Source organism: Scyliorhinus canicula, chromosome 2 (assembly GCF_902713615.1).
Source record: "Scyliorhinus canicula chromosome 2, sScyCan1.1, whole genome shotgun sequence".
NCBI classification, from domain to species: Eukaryota; Metazoa; Chordata; class Chondrichthyes; order Carcharhiniformes; family Scyliorhinidae; genus Scyliorhinus; species Scyliorhinus canicula.
In genome coordinates, this window is record NC_052147.1 from 143710696 (window position 1) to 143732204 (window position 21509).

Genomic DNA, 21509 nt, shown 5'->3' on the forward strand with positions numbered 1-21509 from the left:
CAAACAGCAATGTGTTCGTGACCGCATTTTTTTGTGTTGTTAGTGGAGGAATCATTATTGGCCAGCACCAATTGGAGATAGCTTCTCTGCTGCCCTTTGAAGTTCATGCCATGGAATATTTTATGTGTGCCTGAGAGGGCAGATGGGACCCTGGCGTAACATCTCATCTGAGTCATAGCACTTTCAACAGTGCAGCAGCCACTCAGTACTCCACTGGAGTATTTGTTTTTGTGCTCAGGTGCTGGAGTGGGACTTGAACCCATAACTTTCTGACTCTTGAGGCAAAAGTGCTACCAACTGAGCTATGGCTGCCATTTCATTCTAGTGCTAAGGGCCAAGGTAGCTGAATGAAAGGTCACCAATGGCTAGTGTAGCCAGCCCTCCTGGAAAGGCCAGGAGACACCCAGAATTTCCCCCCTCTCCCAGCAACCATTAAAAGCAGTTTGGGAGGTAACACGGTGGCACAGTAGTTAGCACTGCTGCCTCATGGCACTGAGGTCCCAGGTTTGATCTTGGCTCTGGGTCACTGTCTATATGGTGTTTGCACATTTTCCCAGTGTTTGCGTGGGTTTTGCCCCCACAGCCCAAAGATGTGCAGGCTAGGTGGATTGGCCACGCTAAATTGCCCCTTAATTGGAAAAAATGAATTGGGCACTCTAAATTTTTTTTTAAAAGCAGTCTGGGAGATTTTAAAATGATTTGGATTCCCCTTGGTTGATCGACTCCTGACCTTGCAGCCACAGAATCGGTCGCTGCTGGAGCAGTTGGTTTAGGCTAGAGAGCGTTGGATGAAGCTACCAAATATGCTTTGGAAAGGAAAACCTTTGGAAAGTTACTTGCAGTGCATCAGGCGGTCTCCTTCCTGCTGGCGGAAATGGCTCTGAAGGTGGAATTGGCCCAGCTCAATTATCAGAGAGCAGCCTGGGAAGTGGATCAAGGGTGGAGGAACACTTACTACGCCTCCATAGCAAAGGCCTTTGCAGGTGACGTTGCCAATCAGGTCGCTAGTGACGCCGTCCAGATCTTCGGGGGCAACGGGTTCAACAGTGAATATCCTGTGGAGAAACTGATGAGAGATGCTAAAATCTACCAGATCTACGAAGGCACTGCTCAGATCTAGAGACTGATTATTGCACGGGAGCATATCGAGAAATACATGCAGTGAAGGAGCTGCACGTTCAGAGTCCAGTGACAATTTTGTAATCTAATTACGTATCATTCAATGGTTGACAATGCAATTCCAATTCAATTTGCCACCCCACACAGCCCTCCTTCTCTTTCTATGCAACGGGGAAATGGGATCAAAGCATTAAAACCCATTGCCACCCAATTGAAGTTTACTTTTCCCAAGAACAAAGCCTTTTTTAATATCGACTGACATTTTCTCCCAACCGTCTGAAGATGTGCAGGTTTGGTGGATTGGCCCTGCTAAATTGCCCCTTAAGAGTCCAAAAGGTTAGGTGGGGTTGCTGCGTTACAGGGATAGGGTGGAGGTGTGGGTTTAGGTAGGGTGCTCTTTCAGGGGCCGGTGTAGGCTCGATGGGCTGAATGGCCTCCTTCTGCACTGTAAATTCTATGATCTGTGAATCGCAGGAGGTTAGGCAGCACTGCTTCGCAGGCGCAGCCAATGAGAAGACATCATAAAAATTAAAGTGCAGAAGGACGCCATTTGGCCCATCGAGTCTGCATCGGCCCTTGGAAAGAGCACCCCACTTAAGCCCACACCTCCACCCTATCCCAGTAACCCCACTTAACCTTTTTTTTGGACATTAAGGGCAATTTATCATGGCCAATCCACCTAACCTGCACATCTTTGGACTGCGGGAGGAAACCGGAGCACCCGGAGGAAACCCACGCAGACACGGGCAGAACGTGCAGACTCCACACAGACAATGGCCCAAGCCGGGAATCGAACATGGGACCCTGGAGCTGTGAAGCAATTGTGCTAGCCACTGTGCTACCGTGCTGCCCGGCATGACACATTGCAACAGGCCACGCACATGTACTGAGCTCATGGACATCGCTGCCTGCAGCCTTGTCTGTTTTTTTTCCCCAATTGCGCTGGGATGAGTGTGGTGTGAGCAGGCTAAGGAATTAATACTTCTGCAAGAAGCAGGCACGAGTTAATGATCCCGGGGCTGGCCCCCATGAGTCTCGTGATGTAACCATCAGGTAGGGTCAGGCCAGAGCCGCTGCTAGCTGGAAAGTGGGAACCGAGGTAGCTGTTTGTCAGCAGTCAGTGTGTAGGGTCTGCAGCTTTGCACTTTGTCCCACCCTTGGTGGGCTTATCATGTCACCTGGATTCTGTGGCATTGCTTTTGCTGACCTTTCCTAGAATATGCTCAGCAGAGTTGGCAACAGCACCAATAGTAGAATGTTAAAGTCAGGTCTGCCAATGAGGCCAGAATTTAGATGCGTATATTCAGGAGGACTTTCTCATTCCCTATGTGGATGGCTGGACTCGAGAGGGGGAAAAACTTGGCCTCCTCTTGGGAAATAAGGAAGGGCAGGTGACAGAGGTGTCAGTGAGGAATCATTTGGGATCAGTGACCATAATTCCATTAGTTTTAAGATAGCTATGGAGAAGGATAGGTCTGGCCCAAAAGTTTAAATTTTAAATTGGGGCAAGGCTAATTTTGATCGTATTGGACAGGAACTTACAAAAGTTGATTGGGGGAGTCTGTTGGCAGGCAAAGGGATGGCTGGTAAGTGGGAGGCTTTCACCCAGGGTTCAGGGTAAGCACATTCCTTGAGTGAAGGACAAGGCTACTAAAAGTCTGGATGACATGGGGTATTAGAGGCCCTGGTCAGAAAGAAGAAGGAATTGTTTCTCAGCCATTTGGCTAAGATGAGCATGAGGTCAGGTGTGTGTGGATCTGGTATGTCTCTTGTGGGGACCATGAATTGGATTCAATTTGAATTGGTTTATGGGGCAGGCAAGGAGCTGGATTAGGGGTTTGCCCCTATCCACACTCTTGAGCTCTGGGTTTGTAACTCTGATAAAGTAATTTTTAAAAAATGTTAAAAGGAGGAGGCATATCACATGCATAGCCAGCTGGGATCAAGTGGATCCCTTGAAGTGTATAGAGGTTATTGGAGTAGAGTTTAGAGGGAAATCAGGAGGGCAAAAAGGGGGCATGAGATTGCTTTGACAGATAAGGCAAAGGAGAATCCCAAGAGCTTCTACAAATACATAAAGGGCACAAGAGTAACTAGGAAGAGAGTAGGTCCTCTTAAGGATCTGCAAGGTTATCTGTGTGCGGATCCACAAGAGATGGTTGAGATCCCAAATGAATATTTCTCGTCGTTATTTACTGTTGAGAAAGGCAAGGATGTTAGGGAACTTTGGGAAATAAATAGTGATGTCTTGAGGAGTGTACATATTATAGAGAAGAGAGGTGCTGGAAGTCTTAAAGCGTATCAAGGTAGATAAATCTCTGTGACCTGATGAAATTTATCCCAGGACATTGTGGGAGGCTAGGAAGGAAAGTGTGGGTCCCCCAGCAGAGACATTTGAATCATTGACAGCCACAGGTGAGGTGTCTGAAGATTGGAGGGTAGCAAATGTGCATTTGTTTAAGAAGGGCCACAAGGAAAAGCCTGGTAACTACAGACCGGTAAGTCTAACGTCTGTGGTAGGTAAGTTGTTAGAAGGTATTCTGAGAGACAGGATCTCCAGGCATTTAAAGTGGCAATGATTGATTAGGGACAGTCAGCATGGCTTTGTGAGTGGAAAATCATGTCTCACAAATTTGATTGAGTTTTTTGAAGGGATAACCAAGAAGATAGATCAAGGCAGTGCAGTCGACATTGGCTGCATGGACTTTAGCAAGGCCTTTGACAAGGTATTATATGGGAGGTTGTTGCATAAGGTTAAATCTCACGGAATCCAGGGTGAGGTAGCTAATTGGACACAAAATTAGCTTAATGACAGATGACATAAAATGGAGGCCTGTGACCAGCGGTGTGCCTCCGGGATCAGTGCTGGGTCCACTGTTAATTGTTAGTTATATTAATGATCTGGATGAGAATTTAGTAGGAATGGTTAGTAGGTTTGCGGATGACACCAAAATTGGGGGCATAGTGGACAGTGAAGAAGGCTATCTAGGATTGCAATGGGACCTTGATCAATTGGACCAGTGGGCCGTGAATGGCAGATGGAGTTTAATTTGGATAAATGTGAGGTGATGCATTTTGGTAGATCGAATCGGGGCAGGACATACTCCGTTAATGACAGGGTGTTGGGGAGAGTTATAGAACAAAGAGATCTAGGAGCACAGGTTCATAGCTCCTTCAAAGTGGAGTCACAGGTGGACAGGGAGGTGAAGAAGGCATTCGGCATGCTTGGTTTCATTGGTCAGAACATTGAATACAGGAGTTGGGACGTCTTTTGAAGTTGTACAAGCCATTAGTAAGGCCATACTTGGAATAATGTGTACAGTTCTGGTCACCCTATTATAGAAAGGATATTATTAAACTAGAAAGAATGCAGAAATGATTTACTAGGATGCTACCGGGACTTGATGGTTTTGAGTTATAAGGAGAGGCTGGATAGACTGGGACTTTTTTCCCTGGAGCGTAGGAGGCTTAGGGGTGATCTTGTAGTGGCCTATAAAATAATGAGGGGCATAGATAAGGTAGATAGATAGTCAACCTCTTTTCTCAAAGGTAGTGAAGTCTAAAACTAGAAGGTATAGGTTTAAGGTGAGAGGGGAGAGATACAAAAGAGACCAGAGGGGCAGTCTTTTTCACATACAGGATGGTGACTGTCTGGATCGAGCTGCAGAGGCAGTAGCAGAGGTGGGCACAATTGTGTATTTTAAAAAAACATTTGGACAGTTATATGGGAAATCTAGGTATAGAGGGATAGGGGCCAAATGCAGGCAATTGGGACGAGCTTATTGGTTAAAAACTGAGCGGCATGGACAAGTTGGGCCAAAGGGCCTGTTTCCATGATGTAAACCTTTATGACCGCTATGGCCTAAGGCACAGGATAAAATCAGTTGATGGGAACCTGGGTTTGTCGCAGGGATTGAAAACAATGCCTTTGATTTTCCCAAAACTTAATTGGAAGACATTTCTGGGGCAAGCAGTCTGACAATTTACCAACACTGCGGTAGGAGGAAGGATTGACAGAAAAGCAAGTATGGGGAAAATTGCATGGAAATTTTTCATTTACATAGAAATTGTATGTAACTGACAGCAGAGAGACAGGCTATTCAGCCCATCAGGTCTGTGTCGCTGTTTATGCTCCACATTAGTCTCCCAACCCTACTTCATCTAATCCTTTTAGTTCTTGTGAGTGGCACTGTGGTTAGCACTGCTGCCTCATAGAGCCAGGGACTTGGGTTCAATTCCGGCCTCTGTCTGTGTGGAGTTTGCACATTCTCCCTATGTCTGGGTGGGTTTCCGCCGGGTTTTCCGGTTTGGTCATGCTAAAAGCCACTTCGTGAACAGGGATGTGCCTTGGGTGGGGTTATGGGGATAGGCTGTGGGAGTGGGCCTAGGTAGGCGCCCTTTCAGAGAGTCAGTGCAGACTCGGTGGGCTCAATGGCCTCCTCCAACACTGTCCGAATTCTATGGTTCCCCTTTGTCCACTTATTTAGCTGCTACTTCAATGGACCTTTGCTATTTGCCTCAATTGCTCGATGTGGTAGCAAGTTCCATATTCTCAGCACTTTCTTTTCTTTTAATAAATTTGGTGTACCCAATTTTTTTTCCAATTAAGGGCCAATTAAACCTGCAGAACTTTGGGTTGTGGGGGTGAGAACTACGCAGACAAGGAGAGAATAAACGCCACACGGACAGTGACCTGGGGCCGGGATCAAACTTGGGTCCTCGGCTCAGTGAGAAAGCAGTGCTAGCCAATGTGCCACTCTTTCTCAGCACTTTCTGATGGGTGAAAAGGTTCTGCCTGAATTCCATATTGGATTTGCTGCATTATATTATTTCAATGGCCCTTAGTTTTGGCCATCCCCACATACTCTTGAAACCTGTCATTTTGCAAAATCTCTTTGGTCTCAGTTGTTGCAGCCTCGGATGCACTTTTTATATTTTTCATTTTCTGTCTCTCCTTTCCTAGATATGAACTGTGAATCCAACCCATCTGACCACCCAAGAGCCAGCACCATCTTCCTGAGCAAGTCACAGCCCGACGGTGAGTAGATACGAGCCAGATTAATATCATGATATCTGTGTTATTATAGTCCATTATCTACCAGAGTAATGTTCTGCCTGTTTAAAAATGCAAGGTGTTTCATGCTTGCCATTCATTACAATAATTCTGAAACCTCCACTGTGGCGTAATAATCCTATTTCCACAAAAGAATCTCATGTACTGTTGCAGCTTTGCTTTGATATCTATTTTCCCCCACAGAAATGTCACTATCCATAATATTCATTCGCCAAACTTATCAGCAACAAAGAAACACTGCATTTTAGATTGCTATGTTCCATTAATGTTTCTAACATTCATGGGCAGATATGTTGCCTTTAGGTCAGTAGGGTACAGTTGCATCTCTTTTCCATTATCCTGTCCCAAGCAATGTTTTTCTTTTTAAGTACTGCACTTCCCAAAATTACTTGGCAACGGTGGCAGAAGGGGTTATCCTCTTTGTTCCCTGTTAATTGCTGAGATATAATGAGAAGGTTGTTTTTGCTTATCTACCTTTAGAGCTGTCTGTCATCCATAAGGATATGACCAGGACCGCAGGTTCCAATATATCAGCAACCTGGGGGTCATGGTGACCAACAACTCTGAAGGTAAAGAAATTCTTAACATTGATATTTCAGTAACTCAATCAAATTCAGGGGTTTTTAAACCCCTTTAGCTTCTTTGAAGCAGGTTAGTCTAAGGCAGAGATCCCCAGACTTCTTGCGTAATCACTTTGCATCCCTACAGGTAGTTATATTTAATGTTTTAATCTCTTTATTGCCCAAGCTTTATTTAAAATGTACAAGTTCAAAGCCTACAATTTAAACAACGCCTTTGAAAGTACTGCCCACCTTTAATGTGATGCATGAGGCTGTTAATTTGAATGAAGGCACATAATGTTTACAGTGATGGGTGATAGTTTGAGTCCTAAACTGCTCAGTGAAATAAACACTGTTCAATTAAATAAACACAAGTATAATGACAAATCTTTGTGCACTCCACATTGGGGGGACAGTACTTTTGCTACCCCTCACATGCCCCATCTCCAGCCTATCCCTCTCCCCTTTAAATTCTTTCAGTCGCGGTTTTTCAAATTGTAGCCAATGTTCTGCCTGGGGAGTAGACTCTCTCTGTCTGATGTCACTCTACGCGTGCTGTAGGGAAAGCCAAAGATGAAAAGTGGCAGCCTTGGAACCATAGAATCTTACAGCATGAAAGGGGGCCATACCCAATTCATTTATATTTGAAGAAAGAAAAGTGCTATCCCAACATAGGGCCCTGGGGAACCCTCCGCATCCTACTCCAAGCATTGGTTAATCCCCTTCCTAGCAGCTCACTCAGATTGAAACAAACTGTGTTAAACCCTTGTCATTCTAGTTGATGCTGAGCTGAATTTGAAACCCCATGTCCCATCAGCTACGCTATCTATAACACCCGTACAACATTACAACATACAGGGGCTGATTTAGCACACTGGGCAAAACGCCGTCTTTTAAAGCAGACCAAGGCAGGCCAGCAGCACGGTTCAATTCCCGTAACAGCCTCCCCGAACAGGCGCTGGAATGTGGCGACAAGAGGCTTTTCACAGTAACTTTATTGAAGCCTACTCGTGACAATAAGTGATTTTCATTTCATTTTCATTTCATTTCATTTCATTGCTGCCCCTCTGCCACTGAAAACCTTATCTATTCTTTGTCACCTCTAGGTGTTGCTCTCCTGTTCTTCACAAACTCTTAGTTGTCCAAAAATACAAAATCCTTTTCTACAATTCGCCCATTATGGACCTACACTGGCTGCTATCCCACAACATATTAAATGTGAACTTGTTCTTAATAAATTTCTCATTTCCTTGCAGCACCCTATCTCTACAACATTTTCAGAGACTTCTATCACCTTTCATGGCATCTTTCGGTGGTCTGATTCTGATATTTGTTCTCTAACTCACAAGTGATAGATCCTTTGGTGACATTTGTTTCACTCGCCCCCGAAAAGCTTCTGCATGGCCAGCTGCTCCTTCAAAGGTCTTCTCAAAAATTATCCTTCTGGCCAGGCTTTGGTCATCCCATTGTGGAAACCTTTCCTTGGCTTCCATTTGTGAAGTCCCTTGGGATGTTTGAATCAGTTATTCAGCTCATCTTTTTGTATCTGAGCACAATGAAAGGACTTTTTTATCATCATATTCCTCTTGTGTTGGTACTGCGATGCAGGCATTGGTATAAAATGTAAATGATACATTGCTTCAGTTGGATTTTAGTGAAATGATGTGCAGCTTTTCTGATTCTGTGATATTGAGAGTTGGACTTTTCTTATGAAGTGGGGGAACTTTGAATTTCTTACCTAAATAAGTGAAGTCTAATGCTCTCAGAAACCACAGGATAGCTTCTCCACACAAAATGTCATGTAAGTGTAGGTGATGATCTTCCATCCAGTGCATTGCTCCAAGTGATTGCTGGCACCAGGTAGGTCGCACAAGATGGGTGTTTTCCATCTGGATCTTTTTGACCCGCTCCTGGTAACCAAGAGAGGACTGAGGGGTCACTGATAAAGGTCTACATTAGACTCCAAATGATCAACCATTTGCTTTAGTTTGATGACATGTTTTAAAATTTGTTTCCTTTTTTCTTTAAACAGTGAGAGAGAAGAGGAAGAGTAACCACATAAACCACGTAAGTGCGCTTCCTTTAGACAAGCTTCTGCTTCACCATCACAGCCATCAATATTTTTATTGTACTTCAGAATTCTATTCTTTTAACTACAGCATTTGTCAATGACATTCATTCCCTTGTGAAAGCTACCAAACTTTAACTTATCCCTTTACAGACTCCCCAGCAGCTAGCTGCAGTGTTTTTGCAGCATTTTCTGTTGTTATTTTTGAATTTGATTAAATTGCTTTATGCAGAGGGCAGTGGTTAGCACAGCTGCCTCACGGCGCCAAGGTCCCAGGTTCGACTCCGGCTCTGGGTCACTGTCCCCGTGGAGTTTGCACGTTCTCCCCGTGTTTGCATGGGTTTCACCCCCACAACCCAAAGATGTGCAGGGTAGGTGGATTGGCCACGCTAAATTGCCCCTTAATTGGAAAAAAATGAATTGAGTACTCTAAATTTTAAAATATATATATATATTTCTTTATCCAGGGCACACGCTGTTAAATGAACAGACTGCTTCACATGCTGTCTCTGCTGGCTCATACTATCATCTCATTTGAGTGATTAATTGGACGTTGTGGTGTGTCCGTTCATTGATGATCCCCTGATATCTGTGGTGTCTTCTTACGTCTACATCCCGTATCACCCGGAGCCCTTTGTAAAGAAAAAAAAAGGTTCTGAATGAGTAGGAGGGTATTTGAAATGCTTAATGGGCTGGGCACTGTGCTGGACATTCTCAGGTGTACTGACAAAAGGACTTTTGATGCCATCTTGTGTTCAACATGTGCATTTGGATTTTAAAGAAACAGATTTCAGTAGAATTCTGCAAAGCTCACTTAAAAAGTGACGGTCTTAAGTTAGCTGAACCAGACATATTGTGAGGTATTAAATCATGGATGCTGTGAAATCACACTGCGGGAATTAGCATATGAATTCTTAATATTTTTGCCACTGTTATTTTAATCAGACTTAACCTGTTTATTTTAAAAATAGATCAGAATTTCCATTAAAAGGGTCATTCCATAAAAGCACAAAATCCATTCACCAATATTCTCCGGTGCATTTTCATGGCGATAATCTTTTTTTTAAATTTGTTTTTTACGGGATGTGGGCTTCGCTGGGCCAGCATTTGTTGCCCATCCCTAATTGCACTTGAGAATGTGGTGGTGAGCTGTCTTTTTGAACCACTGCAGTCCATGTGGTGTACCCACTGTGCTATTGGAGAGGGTGTTCGAGGATTTTGATCCAGCAATAGTGAAGGAACGGCGATATATTTCCAAGTCAGGATGGTGAGTTCCTTGGAGGGGTACTCCCAAGAAGGGGTGTTCCCATGTATCTGCTGCCCTTGTTCCACTAGATGGTAGTATTGTGGTTTCGAAAGAGGCTACTTCGGGCAGCACGGTCGCACAAGTGATTAGCACTGTGGCTTCACAGCGCCAGGGTCCCAGGTTCGATTCCCTGCCAGGTCACTGTGTGGAGTCTGCATGTTCTCCCCGTGTCTGCGTGGGTTTCCTCAGGGTGATTCGGTTTCCTCCCACAGTCCAAAGATGTGCACGTTATGTGGATTGGCCATGATAAATTGCCCTTCGTGTCTAAAAAAGGTTAGGATGGGTTATTGGGTTACGGGGATAGGGTGGAAGTGAGGGCTTAAGTGGGTTGGTGCAGATTCGATGGGCCGAATGGCCTCCGTCTGCACTGTATGTTCTATGCTACCTAAAGAGCCTTGGTGAGTTCCTGCAGTGCATCTTTTAGATGATACACATTGTTGCTACTGGTAGTGGAGGGAGTGAACCTGGATATCTACCAGGTTTTGCTGCATTTGCATATGGACTGCTTCAGTGTCTGAGGAGTTGTGAATGGTGCTGAACATCGTGCAACCATAAGTGAGCGTCCCCACATCTGACCTTACATTGGAAAGAAAGTCATGAAGAAAGCAGCTGAAGATGGTTGGGTCTGGGACACTATCCTGAGGAACTCCTGCAGTGATTTCCCGGGACTGTGATAACTGACCTCTGACAACCACAGCCACCTTCCTTTATGCTAGGTATGACTCCAATCAGTGGAAAGTTTTCCCCCTGATTCCCATTGACTATAGTTTTGCTGGGGCTTCTTGATGCCATACACGATCAAATGCCGCCTTGATGTCAAGGGTGGTCATTCACCTCATCTCGAGATCAGCTCTTTTGCCCATGTTTGAACCAAGGCTGTAATGAGCTGAGCGATGGCAGAACTCAAACTAACCACCCGTAAGCAGGTTATTGCTAAGTAAGTGCCACTTGAACCTTTCCACCACTTTACTGATGATTGAGAGTAGACTGATAGGACGGCAATTGGTCGGGTTGGAGGTTTCCTGCTTTTTGTTCACAGGACATACCTGGGCAGTTTTCCGCATTACCAAGTAGATGCCAGTGTTGTAGCTGTACTGGAACAGCTTGGCTAGGGGTGCGGCACGCTCTGGAGCACAAATCTTCAGTACTGCTGCTGGAATATTGTCAGGGCCCATAACCATTCATTGCTGTTGTGGCAGGACTACAGAGCTTCGATCTGATCTGTTGGTTGTGGGATTGCTTAACTCCGTCTATCATTTGCTGCATATTTTGTAGCTTCATCAGGTTGACACCTCATTTTTCGGTATGCCTGATTTGCTCCTGGCATGCCCTCCTGCACTCTTCATTGAACCAGGGTTGAGCACCTGGCTTGGTAGTATTGGTACAGTGGGGGATATGTTGGGCCATAAAAGTTGCAGACTGTGGCCAAGTACAGATCTGCTACAGCTGATGGCCCACAGCACCTCATGGATGCTCAGTCCTAACTTGCTAGATTTACATTGTGTATTTATGTATGTCCTATTATGTTTCATTACCTGCTCTACCTCTTCCCTCTGCCAGCCCCTGTAAGTCATGTCATGTCTATCCCTGCTCGTATAAACCTATGATTCCTACATATCGGGGCCAATACTGACATATTCCCGACACCAAAGAGCCGCCTCAGCTGGTTCCATTTCTTGAGGGATGACACCTTGATGGAACTGTTAATATACCTACCTCTGGAGAACGGGAGGGGGGATATCACTAGAGTCCTTAAGCACCCCACCTCTGCATTTCCCACCGCCTCTCTGTAGAAATGTCTTCCGATTCTAAATGTCTTACCTGACCACACAAATTACAAAATTAATTTATCTACCCTCTGGAAGAACGCCTTTGAAAGGAATAGTGGAAGGGACATGAAAAACAAATAAAAACCTCGGCAAAATGTTCATGTTTGAGTACTGTGCCCTCCCTGCCAAGGACCGCGGCAGGGCATCCCACCTCTTCAAATTCCCTTTAACCCCCTCTGCCAAACTGGCCAAGTTCCACTTATGCGTTGTGGTTCAATCATGGGCCACTTAAATACCCAAATATCAAACCCTTATCTTGATCACCTTAAATGGCAAGGCACCCAAATTTGCACTCCTTCCCTGGGCATTTACCAGAAATACCTCACTTTTTTTGCCACATTCAGTTTGCATCCAGAAAAGGTGTCAAACCTCCCTATTATTTTTCCCATACACTCCAGCGGGTTTGTATCATATAGTAACAAATCATCTGCGTACAATGACACACTATGCTCCCTACCTCCCGTTACTATGTCCTTCCACTCTCTTGATGACCGAACCGCAATTGCCAAAGGCTCAATGGCCAATGCAAACAACAACGGGGGCAGCGGGCACCCCTGTCTTGTGCCCCTATGTAACCTAAATTATCTCAAATTTATCATATTCATCCTCATACTTGCTGTGGGGGCGGCATATAGCAACTGCACCCACAAAACGAACGCCTCCCCAAACCGCCGCAAGATCTCAAAATACCTCCTTTCTACCCAGTCAAAAGCCTTCTTCGCGTCCATTGATTTAATAACTTACGGTGCTTTACCCGTTGACAGAGTCATTCCCACATTAAACTGCCACCTAATGTTGCTCGACAACTGCCGCCCCTTAATAAACCCCATCTGATCCTCTGAGACTACCTCTGGCACACACCCCTCCAGCTGCCTTGTCACCACCTTAGCTAGCAACTTCACATCAGGTTTCAGCAAGGCGATGGGCCTATGAGACCACACTCTTGTCGGGTCCTTATCCTTCTTTGGGATCAAAGAAATCAATGCTTTGCAAGCATTGCCGGCAACTCTCCCAGTGCCAACAAATCATTCTACATCCCCAGGAGTTGGTGCACCAACTCTGCCGAATCCGGTTTATAAAGTTCTACCACAAAACCATCCGCCCTCAGTGCCTTCTCTGACTGCATCAACCCAACACACTCCTTTATCTCCTGCAACCCCAATGGGGCCTCCAATCCCTGCTCCTTCTCTCTTTCCACCTCCGGGAACATTAACCCGTCTTAGAAAATGCCCGATTGCTGCATCCTACCCCAGGTCTCCGATCTATACAGGCCCTGATAAAAGGCCTTGAATGTCTCATTAAATCTTTCCGGTGTAACCACCAACCCTCCCTCACCTGCGCAATCTTCCGTGTAGCCGCCTGTCACTTCAACTGATGGACTTGCCTTCTCCCCATATTCATAAAGCACCCCCCCCTTGAACAATGAAGCTGACCCACCGCCTTTCTTGTCATCACAAAGTCAAACTCCCCCTGCAGTTTCTTGATTTCTACCAACAGCTCCCTGGTCGGGGCCACTAAGTACAGTGAATCCACTTCTACAATGGCATCCACCAATCTCCATCTCTCCACCCTTTCAAATTATTCCCTGTGGGCCTTGTAAGATATAACCTCACCACTGCCACTGCATCAATACCTCTCAAAACGTGGAGGGAGAAACCTCCCCATTCTGATTAAGCTCCACATAGTCCTTTATCACCAAGGCCACCTTCTCGCAGAACTTACCTGCCAGAAGTGCTGAATCAAACCTCCACCCGGGTCTCTGAGCACGGTCTCATTTCGAACCTAACATCCACATCGAGGTGGAGTTCCAACTCGATCTCTATCTTTTAAATATTATCAATTTAATTTGCTTCTGCTCCAGGATATGATCCCAATAATCAAGACTGCTCAGCAAGAATGAAACTGCTTTAACAATTGCAAGGATTTTGTGATAGTTTCACTTAAGGAGTATGGGTGAGGCCTGCTCTCATTTGTTTGAGAGACGTTTACAGAATATTTGGGGTAGGTAGATTTTAGCAGGATTTTTTTCGATTGTTGTAGCTAGTATTAGATCCTCAACCAAAAAGAGGACAAATGGATTGGATTTGTTTATTGTCACGTGTACCGAGGTACAGTGAAAAGTATTTTTCTGCGAGCAGCTCAACAGATCATTAAGTACGTGGGAAGAAAGGGAAATAAAAGAAAATACATAATAGGGCAACACAGATATACAATGTAATTACATAAGCACTGGCATCGGATGAAGCATACAGGGGTGTAGTGTTAATGAGGTCAGCCTATAAGAGGGTCATTTAGGAGTCTGTTGACAGTGGGAAGAAGCTGTTTTTGAGTCTGTTCGTGCGTGTTCTCAGACGTCTATATCTCCTGCCCAATGGAAGAAGTTGGAAAAGTGAGTAAGCCAGGTGGGAGGGATCTTTGATTATGCTGCCTGCTTTCCACAGGCAGCGGGAGGTATAGATGGAGTCAGTGGATGGGAGGCAGGTTTGTGTGATGGACTGGGCGGTGTTCACAACTGTCTGTAGTTTCTTGCGATCCTGGGCCGAGCAGTTGCCATACCAGGCTATGATGCATCCCGATAGGATGCTTTCTATGGTGCATCTGTAAAAGTTGGTAATGGTTAATGTGGACATGCCGAATTTCCTTAGTTTCCTGAGGAAGTATAGGCGTTGTTGTGTTTTCTTGGTGGTAGCGTCGACGTGGGTGGACCAGGACAGATTTTTGGAGATGTGCACCCCATGGAATTTGAAATTGCTAACCATCTCCACCTCAGCCCCGTTGATGCTGACAGCGGTGTGTACAGTACCTTGTTTTCTAAAGTCAGTGGCTAGCTCTTTAGTTTTCCTGGCATTGAGGGAGAGATTATTGTCGCTGCACCACTCCACTAGGTTCTTTATCTCCCTCCTGTATTCTCACTCGTCGTTATTCGAGATCCGGCCCACTATGGTCGTATAGTCAGCAAACTTGTAGATGGAGTTGGAACCAAATTTTGCCACGCAGTCATGTGTGTACAGGGAGTAGAGTAGGGGGCTAAGTACGCAGCCTTGTGGGCCCAGTATTGAGGACTATTGTGGAGGAGGTGTTGTTGTTCATTCTTACTGATTGTGGTCTGTTGGTCAGAAAATCGAGGACCCAGTTGCAGAGTGGGGAGCCAAGTACTATGTTTTGGAGCTTTGATATGAGCTTGGCTGGGATTATGGTGTTGAAGGCGGAGCTGAAGTCAATAAATAGGAGTCCGATGCAGGAGTCCTTGTTTTCGAGATGCTCTAGGGATGAGTGTAGGGCCTGGGAAATGGCATCTGATGTGGACCGGTTGCAACGGTATGCGGATTGCAGTGGATCAAGGCGTTCTGGGAGTATGGAGGTGATGCGCTTCATGATCAGCCTCTCGAAGCACTTCATTACGACTGACATCAGGCCACCGGACGGTAGTCGTTGAGGCACGTTGCCTGGTTCTTCTTTGGTACTGGTATGATGCTGGTCTTCTTGAAGCAGGTGGGGACCTCGGAGTGGGGTAGGGACAAGTTAAAGATGTCTGCGAACACCTCTGCCAGCTGGTCCGCGCAGGCTCTGAGTGCACGACTAGGGATCCCGTCCGGGCCCGTCGCCTTCTGAGGGTTCACTCTCAGGAACGCCGATCTGACTTCGGAAGCTGTAATGGTGGGTATGGGTGAATTATGGGCTGCTGGGGCACTCGACAGCGGATTTTTGGTTCCCTGCTCGAACCGAGCATAGAATGCATTGAGTTCATCGGGGAGGGGTGCGCTGTTGCCAGAGATACTGCTCGGCTTTGCTTTGTAGCCCGTTATGTTGTTTAGTCCTTTCCACAACCGCCGAGAGTCTGTCCGTGACTCTAGCTTGGTTTGATATTCTCTCTTGGCATCTCGGATGGCTTTGCGGAGGTCATACCTGGATTTCTTGTATAGATCAGAGTCGTCTGCCTTGAACGCCTCAGATCTGTCCTTCAGTAGGGAGTCAATCTCGCGATTGAGCCATGGTTTCCGGTTGGAGAACGTACGTACTGCTTTCTTTGGCACGCAGTTGTCCACACATCTGCTGATGAAGTCTGTGACGGTGGTGGCATACCCATTTAAGTTGGTCGCTGAGTTCTTAAATATAGACCAGTCCACTGTCTCTTAAGCAGTCACGTAAGAGCTCTTCTGTCTCCTCAGACCAGCACTGCACAACCTTCTTAGCTGGATTCTCCCGCTTGAGTTTCTGCTTGTAAGCCGGGAGAAGGAGCACCGTCTTATGTTCTGATTTCCCAAAGTGCGGTCGGGGGATGGAACGGTAGGCGCCCTTGATTTTTACTATTTGTGAGATGTTGCTGACATGGAATAGCTTTTGCATCCTTCTGAACAGTGACTCATTGAGGCAGGTTTTGGAATTTCAGTGTGATACGGGCCTATAGGCTGCGATTATTTATTTAATTCTCTCCCCCACATGCGCACGCGCACACACACACACACACACACAAATTTAGAGTACCCAATTTTCTTTTCCAATTAAGGGACAATATAGCATGGCTAATTCACTTCCCCTGCACATCTTTGGGTTGTGCGGGTGAGACCCACGCAGACAGTGGGATAATGTGCAAACTCCACAAGGGCAATGACCCGTGGCCGGGATCGAACCTGGGACCTCAGCGCTGTGAGGCAGCAGTGCTAACTACTGCACCACCATGCTGCCTGAAACTGCAATTATTTATAGTGGAGATTTAAACTCTCAATGTTTGGCTTTTGCATTATACAGGATTCATACAAACGTTTTATAGGAATTAGTGCCTTGTACCGTTGTGCAAAAACAAAGACAAATCTTTCAGGCAAACTGATATAATTTCCTTTATTTATACAGGTATCTCCTGGTCAACTCACTAAAAAATACAGCTCATGTTCAACAATATTTATTGATGACAGTACTGTGAGCCAACCTAACCTGAAGAGCACAATTAAATGGTAGGTGGTCAACAAATGAAATTTTCTCCTGTCAGGCTGGATTTAAAGTAGATGTTGAGTTTCTTGATATATTTGTAGGGCACTAAAACACGAGGGTTTTTATTTCTTAATATGAACTGTTGTGATTTATCTGAATAAATGATCCTTGATTCAAGCATCAGCCTTGCTCTGTGGGTAGAATGTTCGCCTCGGCATCAGAAGGTTGTGGGTTCAAGCCTTAGTCTAGGACATAAACTTATCATTTGCGCCAACAAGGTTGGTACTGCCCTCTTTCAGATTAAGATGTTAAACTGAGGCAGTTCCTGCCGAGGATGAAAGATCCCTTGGTACTGCTTGAAGTGAGGTTTTGCCAGTTAACTGGCTAACGTTTATCTCGTTGCTTGCACCACCAGGGACAGATTAATTTATCAATTATCTCCTTTGCACTTTATGGGATTTTGCCATGTGCAAATTGGCTGCCACATTTGGCTACATAACAACGATGACTGTACCTTTAAAATAAATTGTTGGTCATGAAGTGCTTTGAGATGTCTGGAAAATATGATGGGACAGTGCCAGCCTTTTCATTCTAGTTTGTTGCCAATTGACTCATAGCATCTTACAAACTGATTCATGTGTGTTTTAAATACAGATGTGTATAGGTCAGTAAAAGTTCTGTGAGGAAGCCTAGTTTGACTAAATGAGGGGGGGTGGGGAGGGAGAGAACAGTTGGTCGGGAATGGTGGAATGGCATGAATGCAGTCCCTCTTTGACAATGTTTTGTTTGGGAAGGAAGAGGGTGGTGAGAAATTCTGGAAAGTTGTATTTGTCGGGCTATGAATAGTGCGTGGGTGGCACAGCGGCGCAGTGGTTAGCACTGCTGCCTCAGGGCGAGGAGGACCCAGGTTCGGGTCACTGTCTGTGTGGAGTTAGCACATTCTCCACGTGTCTTCCTGGGTTTCACCCACAACCCAAAGATGTGCAGGGTAGGTAGATTGGCCATGCTAAATTGTCCCTTAATTGGAAAAAAATTAAGAAAGCTAAATTTATAAAATAAATAGGCTATGAATAATGTAAATTTGCAATTGTTTAACTGTTTAAATTTTAATAACTTTTGTTTTCCCCTTCTTACAGCGTTACTCTTGCAATATATTATCACACAAAGAACAGGTAATCTTACTATTTCTCATTGTTCTTTTAAGTGCCACCAATCTAATGCCATCTTGTAGCAACTAGTTTGTGTGACCTCACAAATATATTATTTTTCTGCAATATGGATGTTGATACTCTGCGAATTATCCATTGTCAATTTTCAAGAAGTTAATTTTCGAACTATAATCCGTCTCTAGTGCATTGTGTTGGGTTCTGTTACCTCTTATGGAGTTTTCTCCACCAGTTGCCTGTGGAGCCCTGATAGCTTCCTTGTAACAAATCTTAACGGAGCAAAAATGAAGTGTTTTCTACAGCCTCTTGCATTTTTGTAGGTTCTTTTGCAGTCCTGATCAAAATTACAGAATTGTAGGATGCAATCTGCACCCCAGAGATTAGACCAGTCGTTTGAAGAAATTAAGTGAATCAGCATGGACAGATGCAGCAACCTGCCTGCCACAGATGCATCTGTCCATGACAATATCAGGAAGAGTGACCACCGCACATTCTTTGTGGAGGATCACACTGAGGATCCTTGCATTGTGTTGTGTGGCACTACCAACGAGCTAAATGGGATAGTCTTTGAATAGATCTAGCAACACAAGACTGTGCATCCATGAGATGCAGTGGGCCATCAGCAACAGCAGAATTCTACTCCACCACAATTTGTAACCTCATGGCCTGCCATATCTCCCACTCTACCATTACCACCAAGCCAGGGGATCAACCCTGGTTCAATGAAGGGTGCAAGAGGGCATGCCAGGAGCAACATCAGGAAGACCAAAACCAACCTGGTGAAACTACAACACAAGATTACTTATTTGCCAAACAACATAAGGACCAAATGAGGCAAGGTGGAGGATGTTCATGGCCGTGTTTGAGTAGCTGTTCATCGTGGTTGGGGGGATGAAAATAAGGGGCAAGTAATCGACAGAACTAAGCGATCCCACAACAAACTGATCAGATCGAAGATCTGCAGTTCTGCCACATCCAGCATGAATGGTGGTGGATAATTAAAGAACTCAATGGAGGAGGCTGCACAAATATCCCACATCTGTGCAAAAGATAAGTCTGAAGCATTCGCAATAACCGTATGCCAGAGGTATCAAGTAGATGAATACTGCAAAGGCTATGGGCATTGGCAATAGTCCTGAAGACTTGTGCTTCAGAACTTGCTGCGCTCTGAGCCAAGCTGATCCAGTACAGCTACAACATCGGCATCTACTCGGCAAATTGGAAAATTACTCGGGTATGAGAGGATTTAACCATTGCCCTTGACTTTCAATAGCATTACCATCGCTCAATACCCCACTATCAACATCCTGTACACAAGAATAAGGACAGATCCAACCTGGCCAATTACCTCCCCATCAGTTTACTCTTGATCATCAGCAAAGTGATTGAAGGGGTCATCGACCGTGTTATCTAGTGGCACTTAGCAATAACCTGCTCGTGGAAACTCAGTTTGGGTTCCACCACGGTCACTCAGCCTCATTATAGCCTTCGTTCAAGCGTGGACAAAAGAGCGGAACTCCAGAGGTGAGACTGACTGCTCTTTTTTTTTTATGTATTTTATTCCAAACTTATTCAAATGGTTACAAAACATAAACAGTCTGCGGAACATACGCCCCAACACACAGTTTTTAAAAAATAAATTTAGAGTACCCAATTCATTTTTTTCCAATTAAGGGGCAATTTAGCGTGGCCAATTCAGCTAGTCTGCACATCGTTGGGTTGGTGGGGCAAAACCCATGCATCACGGGGAGAATGTGCAAACTCCACACAGACAGCGACCCAGAGCCGAGCCTGGGACCTCGGCGCCGTGAGGCAGCAGGGCTAACCCACTGCGCCACCGTGGTTCCCCCCCCAACATACAGTTATACAGTTTGTACAAACTTTTTCCTATTTTCATCCCCCCTAACCATGACAAACAGCTACTCAAACATGGCCATGAACATCCTCCACCTTACCTCAAAGCCCTCTGTTGAACCCCTCAATTTGTAGTTGATTTTTTCCAGATGGAGAAAGTCATATCCCAACCAAGTCACCACCCCAGTGATGTTGCCGACCACCATTCCATTAAGATCCTTTGCCGGGCAACCAGAGAGGCGAAGGCCACAAAATCGGCCTTCCTCCCCTCCATCAGTTCTGGCTTCTCTGATATCCCATATATCCCCACCAAAGAGTTTGGTCCAACCTCCCCTCCCACAATCCTCGTTAGTGTTGCAAACACTCCCGCCCAGAATCTCTGTAGCTTCTCGCAGGCCCAGAACATATGTGCATGGTTTGTTGGTCCCCGCACACGTTTCTAGCACTTGTCTGCCGCTCCCTGGAAGAACCCACTCATTCTTGCCTGAGTCATATGCACCCTATTGTAGGATCTCTTATTTTTCAAGCGATGAGATTGAGTTTTATTGCATAAATCAAGTTAGGACACTTCAAAGTGGGTGATTGGGGGTAATGTCTATTTAATTGTTATTGTTTATTCTCTTTTTGCACTATGTCAATGTTCACTCTAGTTTGTTTTGTTATTATGGTTACTATTGTTTTATTATGAAAAATTCTGCAAAACCTTAATAAAAATACTTTTTTAAAAAAAAGTTAGTACAGTTCAAAAAATACAAAATAAAAGAAGCAAAGCCCAGCAGGGCATGAGTTTAAAAAAAAAAAAAACTGGAAAGAGAACAAAGAGAGAGTGAGCAGAGAGCAACGAGCACCCAGAGCTTTATACCTGCAGTTTCTGGTATTGCCCCCCTTTCTGCCCCTAATTGGCTCACAAGTTTTGAATTGTGGCTTCTGAATGGTGCTCTGTACCATCACTCATATTAATATCTGACTTGCCAGCTGTACTCCCTTTTGCAGACTAGCTGAGAGGCTATGTAAGGTTTCACCGCCGAGCTAACCTTGACTCAAAACAATGCAAGCTTGTATTTCAACTGCAGTCACAATATTTTTAAAACTTAGATTTTAATTATTTCCCTACACTATGTACCGCCGTGAATTGTATCAGGCTCTTCCTCGTGCATGAGGAAGTCGCATTTATCCTGTGTAGCGCCTGACTCCACACTCCCAGTTTATCTCCCCTCCAGCTCCCCCTCACACTTCTCCTTAATCTTCACCACCTGCTTGCCTCCCTGCTCTCCCAGACACCCAAAAATATCTCCGATCCTGCCCTCCCTACGTCCGGAAGCAGCAGTCGCTGCAGTAGGGCATACTTCGGTAGCTTGGGGAACTCTTCCGAGCAAAGTCCCTTGCCTGTAAGTATCTAAACTCTCTTCCTCTCAGGGGCTCTACCCTCTCCTTCAGTTCCTCCATAGGACAAACCTTTCTTCCAGGTACAGATCCCTCACCTTAACCAGCCCCACTTCTCTCCAGTTCCTGTACATACCCTCCATCCCCCCCCGGCTGGAAACCGTGGTTTTTGCACAATGGCGTTAACACTGACATCCCGTCTATCGTAAAGTGCTTCCTCA

At 45.3% G+C, this 21509-nt stretch overlaps 1 protein-coding gene across 5 annotated transcripts in view; it reads left to right on the forward strand.

Moving 5' to 3' along the window:
* ccnyl1 (cyclin Y-like 1) overlaps positions 1 to 21509 on the forward strand; it is a 125535-nt gene that overhangs the window by 37033 nt on the left and 66993 nt on the right. For 4 of the 5 annotated variants that reach the window (XR_005459075.1, XM_038787313.1, XM_038787320.1 and 1 more), the window contains 4 exons: positions 6083 to 6157; positions 8786 to 8820; positions 16808 to 16908; positions 18022 to 18057. Coding sequence is in view for 4 of the 5 variants with exons in the window: in XM_038787313.1 (XP_038643241.1) it covers positions 6083 to 6157; positions 8786 to 8820; positions 16808 to 16908; positions 18022 to 18057 (247 nt within the window). In the remaining variant the exon portion in view is untranslated. Of the gene's footprint in view, positions 1 to 6082; positions 6158 to 6673; positions 6763 to 8785; positions 8821 to 16807; positions 16909 to 18021; positions 18058 to 21509 lie in introns of all 5 variants that reach the window. The other variant, XM_038787335.1, reaches the window with a different exon arrangement.